At 65.6% G+C, this 6,145-nt stretch overlaps 2 protein-coding genes and 4 non-coding genes across 7 annotated transcripts in view; 1 reads left to right on the top strand and 5 right to left on the bottom strand.

The window, feature by feature from the left end:
• Positions 1-27: 27 nt before the first annotated feature.
• H696_03170 lies at positions 28-101 on the bottom strand. Its single transcript has one exon. It is a non-coding gene; the product is annotated as a tRNA-Val (tRNA).
• A 769-nt stretch (positions 102-870) lies between these two features.
• On the bottom strand, positions 871-3,873 carry H696_03168. Of its 2 annotated transcripts, XM_009497056.1 has the most exons (11): positions 3,704-3,873; positions 3,535-3,570; positions 3,386-3,454; positions 3,176-3,265; positions 3,008-3,094; positions 2,614-2,706; positions 2,343-2,426; positions 2,134-2,217; positions 1,854-1,937; positions 1,561-1,644; positions 871-1,368 (listed from the first exon to the last, which is right to left on the bottom strand). In XM_009497056.1, the coding sequence occupies exons 1-11, from the start codon at positions 3,720-3,722 to the stop codon at positions 1,274-1,276; spliced, it is 825 nt and encodes a 274-aa protein (XP_009495331.1). In that variant the 5' UTR covers positions 3,723-3,873; the 3' UTR covers positions 871-1,273. The 2 variants fall into 2 exon arrangements, with proteins under 2 accessions (XP_009495331.1, XP_009495332.1); XM_009497057.1 differs by having other exon boundaries at positions 3,176-3,454.
• On the bottom strand, positions 1,057-1,128 carry H696_03169. Its single transcript has one exon. It is a non-coding gene; the product is annotated as a tRNA-Trp (tRNA).
• A 370-nt stretch (positions 3,874-4,243) lies between the features above and the next one.
• H696_03167 lies at positions 4,244-4,317 on the bottom strand. The gene has a single exon. It is a non-coding gene; the product is annotated as a tRNA-Ile (tRNA).
• Positions 4,318-4,711: 394 nt separating this feature from the next.
• Positions 4,712-4,783, top strand: H696_03166. Its single transcript has one exon. It is a non-coding gene; the product is annotated as a tRNA-Asp (tRNA).
• Positions 4,784-5,291: 508 nt separating this feature from the next.
• Positions 5,292-6,145, bottom strand: part of H696_03165 (hypothetical protein) — a 3,648-nt gene continuing 2,794 nt past the window's right edge. The window contains exon 7 of the mRNA XM_009497055.1: positions 5,292-6,059. Within this exon, the coding sequence (XP_009495330.1) occupies positions 5,454-6,059 (606 nt within the window). The 3' untranslated portion in view covers positions 5,292-5,453. The remainder of the gene's footprint in view (positions 6,060-6,145) is intronic.

Here is a 6,145-nt window from a genome sequence, read left to right as displayed (position 1 = left end):
AGCGAGAGGAGGCGGTCAAAAACAAACTGTCCGAACCCAGGTTCGAACTGGGGACCTTTCGCGTGTGAGGCGAATGTGATAACCGACTACACCATTCGGACTGATGGTTGTGCTGCCACTGGCAGCCGGGGCTTTTATTTTTTTCCCCCCCCCCTCCTCTTGCCGGTCCCCGAACCCGCTCACAGGGGAGTGCCATATTCTCCGGGTGCGCGGGACCATTCTCGGCAATGAGGCGGCGAGGCAGGGCGGCCCCTTTCGAAGCTCGCTGGCCCCCAGCGGCCAGCACCCGGCAAGTCGGAGAGAACAGATCGAAGGGAGCTCCGCCAGATTCCGGGCTAATGGTTGGTTTTTTAATTCCCACCCCGATATATCCCCCTCCCGGCGCTCCGTTGCGCTGCTTGCCCGACACCTCCTCGCCCGTCTCGCCTGGTCCCAGACTCGGATTCCCAGGGGTGGGGCTTCGTCCGGCCCGGTCTCTCGGGGTGACCCGGACGCCGCCCGAGAGATGGCCAGGGCCCACCCCCACGCGAATGGTCTCCCGGTCGGGCACCCCAAAAAAGCCCGCCTCCGGTCCTCCTCCCCGCGAGAGGCACCATTGCTGCGCAGAGAGCCATGGGGGCTCCCCTGCTCGCCGCAAGTGCATCCGCATGGCCCGCTTTTTGGGAGGCCGGAATCCGATGCGGCCGATCGCCAGCCCCACCCCGCCGGGGGCAGATGCATAACCTCGCTTGCCATGGCCAAGGTGCTTCTCCTCGGGCCGCTCCCCTCCCGCAGCCTCGCCCTTTCGCTCGCCCGGAGTTCCCCCTGACCGATTGTGTCTGCCCTCGCCCGCCCGCCGCCCCGCACACGCACCATCATCGAACTGATACACGGCCGGGTTGTAGCAAAAGGCCACTCCGGTGTATTCCTCCCTCGGCCCGGCCCTTGGCATGGGCGGGGCAGCTTCGGACACAGGACACCAAAAGGGCGGGGGGGGGAGGGGGGGGCGAAGAAGACAGACACGCACACGGCCCGATGCCGGGGGTTGCTGTCGGAGAGGGGGCGAGCAAAAAGAAATGGGGACTAGAGGGATCGAACCACTGACCGCTCGATCTGGAGTCGAGTGCTCTACCACTGAGCTAAGCCCCCGGTCTTGGGAGCACATCAGGCATCCGGCTATTTGATGGTTGCGCGCGTGGCTGGCGTGGTAGGGCCGAGTCGCGTGGCCGCCAGCACTAGGCACGGCCACCGCGCCGGCCGCGTCCGGTTCTCGCCTGTCTTCCACTCCGCATGCTCAAGGATCGATCGGCAGCAGAAGCGTCCGCAGGGTCAAGTTCACATCAAGGGCCTGCGCCAGGGCATCCATCGAAGTGGGGTCCATACGTATCCCTTCGGGGTTTTCGATAGCAGTTTGGAGTGTATGGGGAAGGGGGGGGGGCGGGGCGCGAGCCATTCAAAGTCCCATGGCGCAAAGGCTGTCAGTGGGTGCGGGCGAGTGTGATTGCCTGCGCTCACGGCGACACCCTGGCAGCCGCCTCCAGCCAGGGAGCCATCCTCAAGAGCAGATGGCCGAGGGCGCACCGGAAAGGTCCAAAGCCTCCAGGGTGGAGTTCCGTCGAAGCATCGTCGAAAGGCGTGCGGCTCCACGCACACCAATTGGATTGGCTGCGCCGCATGTAGCCCCCCCCGCCCGCCCCCGGCAGTCGTGTCAACGGTCAGCAGCCTGTGTGAGAGGGAAGCCCTCCTCCCTCCTCGCCCCCATGCCGAAAGTGTTTAAACCGCCGGCTCCACTCGGGCCCGGTGCGATGGACCCATTCCTTCCCTTGAGGGCGAAAGAAAAAGGCCAGTTTCCCTCCTTGTGGGGGTCCGCGTACCGGAGAGAACCAACCGGCGGATGCTGGTGTTGTCATCCAGCGAGTTGGCCAGCAGTCGAACGGCATGGTCATCGAGGTGGCAGTCTTCGCCCGGGCCATGCGCAGGTTAGATCCCCTCCGCCCGTGGCAGGGTCCCCCGGGGCCGGCGTCCCCGCCCCGGGTCCCGGCCCTTGCGTCTTCTTTGTCACCCGCCCGCCCGTCCGCCCCCCCCCCCCCCCCCCCCCCCCCCATCCCGCTCCCTTACCGCCCTCGATGCCGGGCATCGTCCAGCCCAACGCACTGGTTAGATCGACATCGGTGATCGAGGGAGCGCTCTCGAGCAGGGCCACCAGGGCCAGGATCTGATCATGTCCAAAGATGTTTCCTGGGCCCGGTTTGATAGGGTGGTCACGGGAAGGGGCGCATGGGGCTGTCAGGGGTGTCCGAAAGGCCGCCGTCCTTTCCCTCGGTCGAGTAGGGTGACATGGCATGTCCCGGGGTCTGGCATACCATGGAAGTTGATTCGACGCAGCCGTGGCCAGGACCGAAGGAAATGCACCACCGAGATCAGGTGCTCCCCGGATAGATGGGCATCTCCGAGGGGAGGCAGGCCGCGGAAGGGAGGGAGAGGGGGCCGGGCGCAGGCAAGGGTGCCATCACCCAAGGACCGGAGGTTGCAGAGGGTCAGCGAGGCGTATCCACGGGCGGCAGGCGGGCCTGGCCATTTGGCCCCCGCTCTGGGTGTCTCGGAGCCGCCCCCACGCGCCGGGTGCGGACATACTGATGAAGGAAATCGACTCGAGCCCGGCACTTTCCGGCGTGAAGGCAAGCACTTGGGCCAGCTGCTTCGGGGATAGCTGATCCAGCGGTATGTCTGTGTCCGCCCGGTGGGACAGCGCCCGGAGCAAAGGTGGGACAGCACGTTAGGCCGGCACATTGACACACTGGCACCGAGGCCCACCAGACCGGACATTCAATTGGCTAAAGGAGGTACTTTGAGACGCGTGTGCCGGTGGGCAGCATAGGCCCGTGTGGACGGGCCACCGAGGGGGCAGGGTCCTTGGCCGCAGCCACCGGCTAAAGTGTGCATGTGTGTGTGCGTGTGTGTGTGCGTGTGTGTGTGCGCGTGTGTGTCTGTGTCGGTTGAGGGGCAAGGGAAACAGCCATGGGCGCACCGCTTAGCTGGAGGATGCGCAAAGACCGGCACTGGAGGACATTCATGAAGAAGAAGGCCAAATCTCCCGTCGACAGGCCAAGGGCGCCTGGCCCATGCACGGCCCGGGTGTCAGTCACTGGCGAGCCACCGCGAGCCGGAAGACCCCTCCGCCTGCCGGCTGCCGCACCATTCAGCGAGAAGACCCGCAGGCTTGACGCTTCGCTGAGGGTTTCCGACAGGAGGCGAACGCTCTGCGGCGGCCATCCAGACGCCGGGACTGGACCCGCCATGAAAGCCCGGCCACACCCGCATGCACGCCGCCGGGGAAGTTAGCGCCCCCCCCGCAGGAGGTGTCTCGACGAGGGCAGGGAAGAAAGGAGGCAGGCGACCCACGTACCATCCAGGCGCAGGGAGTGGGCATTGTGAATGTCGCTTTCCAGCTGGCAAAGCGGGGAGATGCGGGTTTCTGAGACATCCACCGGGTCAGCCATTGTTCGGATGCCAGGCAGGGCGGTGGTCGGGGGAAAGGCCCCAGGAAGGTCGTACCCACGGGGATGCCCTTGTCGCGACGTCCGAGGCGATCTGCCCCATGGTCGTGGTGGTGTGAGGGGAGCCGAGGATCGGCCAACGGGCGCACGGGGGGCAGCATGTCAGCATCAGGCCGGCAGGGGAACGGCTTGTTGGGCGGGCCCGCGAGCGGCATTTGCGCTCGCACACTCAATCAGCTCCGGCATGTTGAAGGGCACGTCCAACCCAAAGGCCGGAGGACCAGGAACAGCGCCGAACACCGGGCAGCAGGGGAAGGAGGGAAGGGGCGGCGGCGGCGGGCCGGATAAGGCAGCGAAGTGAGCAGGCACGCAAGGAGGGGCGGATAGGGGGGGGGGGGGGTGGATGCCAGCCATCCCGCCCCGGCAGGGGCCCGAGCCGGCCGAAAAAGCCCCAGCGATCTGGGGCGCCGACCTCGCCCGATCGACACGATCCGGCCAAAAAAAAAAAAACCCGGTTGCGATCGCTGGCTCCTTCTCCGGCCGCCCCGCTCCCCCGTGGGGGGGGGGGGCCCCGGCGAAGGGGGGCCGGGCTGGTGGCTTCTTTGTTTGCGATCGGCCCCACACGCGACCTCCGAAGTGGGCACAAAATAAACAACAAAAATGTGCAGGCACAGAGGTGGGATTTTTTGAGGCATATTTCCCCCCCCCCCCCGGGCATGGGCCTGCCCCCACGGTCCACCACACCGTCCAGGCCGGCCCAAAAGGAATGGCCCCAGCCAGGATCGAACTGACGACCTTCGCGTTATTAGCACGACGCTCTAACCAACTGAGCTATGGGGCCCTCGTTGTGGAGTTACCCTCCGAAAGACATAATATTCTCTTTGCTTTGGAGATGCACCGCGTTTGCCCTGTGCACTTCGGGCCTTCCGCCCAGGAGGCGACAAAGTTGGCCAATCAGAATGCCCTGCGCATGCGCGGCTATCCCCCAGTTCCATCCGCCCAAAGCCCGATCATTCTTCTGGCAGTACTCTCGCTCGGGCCCTGGGGCGGGGCGCGCGGGGAATTGGTTGTTGTGCGTGGCGGGGCTCATCCGGGACGGTCGGGGCCGGGCAGGGGGCGAATCACACCAACGACCCCATGCACCCGGTGAGAGTCCGGACAGAGAGGGGACGCGCCCGCACCGGGCCCCTGCCAAGTGTTGTTATAGCATTTTCCCGGCCCTCTAGTTAACGAAGTCCCGATTAGTATAGTGGTGAGAATCCCCGCCTGTCACGCGGGAGGCCCGGGTTCAATTCCCGGATCGGGAGCATCCTTTTTTGATGACGGTCGGTCTGCCTCTTTTTTCTCCCCCTCTCTTCTGGCCCGGGCCCATAGCTGGAGGATGTGACCACCCGAGAAAAAGTACCAACCCCAGAGGCGGCAGGGGAGCACACATACGCACACATACGCACACATACGCACACACGCACATACACACACATACACACACACACACACACACATACACACACACACACCCACACACACACCCACACCCACACACACACGCACCGCACACAACCACCCCCCCACACACGCACAACATACACCCACACACCCACACCCGCACACGAGCCACCCCCCCCACCACCCACACCCAGCCCAGACACCACGCACACACACACGCACCGCGTGCACCGGAAAGGCACCCCCCCCCTCCCCCTCCACGCATGCGGACCACCGCCAGCGGCGAAAGTGATCCCGGGTTTCCCCATACAGGCTCCCCGGGCACACCCGGAGAAATAAACGAAACACCAGAGACACACCCCAAAGGGAGGGAACAAGGAGATGCATTTTTCGCTGCACACCTCCGCAGGCACCCTGCATCTAGACCCCGAGGGGGAGGGGGAAGGCAAGGAGCGAGGGGGGAGACCCTTCGCACGAGGGGGAGGGGCGGCCCAAAGGCAGGGGCACAAGGGCAAGTACCACGCCGACAGGTCAAGATGACTGGTGCGGGAGGCTTTGGTGCTCCACCTCCACATAGGAGTCAGGCAAATAGAATAGCCCCTGGCATTGGACATACTGCTCAGCCTGGGACCCGGCAGGGGGGGACACCGCGCCGGAGGCTGAGTGACCTTCCGGTGACGCGCATGCCCCGGCGGCCCCGGCCACCTCGGCCATCGGGCCATTCGGCTCGAAGACCGAGTCCAGCTGCGAAGTCGTCGGCAGAGAGGCCCCCTCGAGCCCGGGGGGAGTTGCTTGAGCCGGCCCGGCGCCAGTGTCCGGCAAACTGCCGGCGGGGGATCCCCCCATCGAGGACGACAGGCCGGCCGCGTCAAATACCGTGGCCCGGCCGAAATCCACCACCAGCTGCGCGATCTTGAAGAAGGGCACCTCAATGCGAACCGGGAAGCCAGGCGGGAGCCGCGCCGAGGCCGGGGCCGCACCGCCGACAGCCGGAAGATGACTCTCCGGCCCCGGGGGCGAGTCCGTCACGCCGAAGACCGCCGCCACGTGGTGGAAGACTGTGAAGGAGGAGCGCAAGGCCCGGATCACCGGCACAAGATGCTCAATCTGCAGGGGGAACTCGGTGCTCGAGGAGATCTACCAGGCGCGAGTGTCAGCAGACGGGCACACACACACACAGACACATGGGTGCACATGCTTCGGGGCAAGGGGGGGGGGGGGGG

Source organism: Fonticula alba (assembly GCF_000388065.1).
Source record: "Fonticula alba strain ATCC 38817 unplaced genomic scaffold supercont2.4, whole genome shotgun sequence".
Taxonomy (NCBI): domain Eukaryota; order Rotosphaerida; family Fonticulaceae; genus Fonticula; species Fonticula alba.
This window is presented reverse-complemented; position numbering and strand designations above follow the sequence as displayed.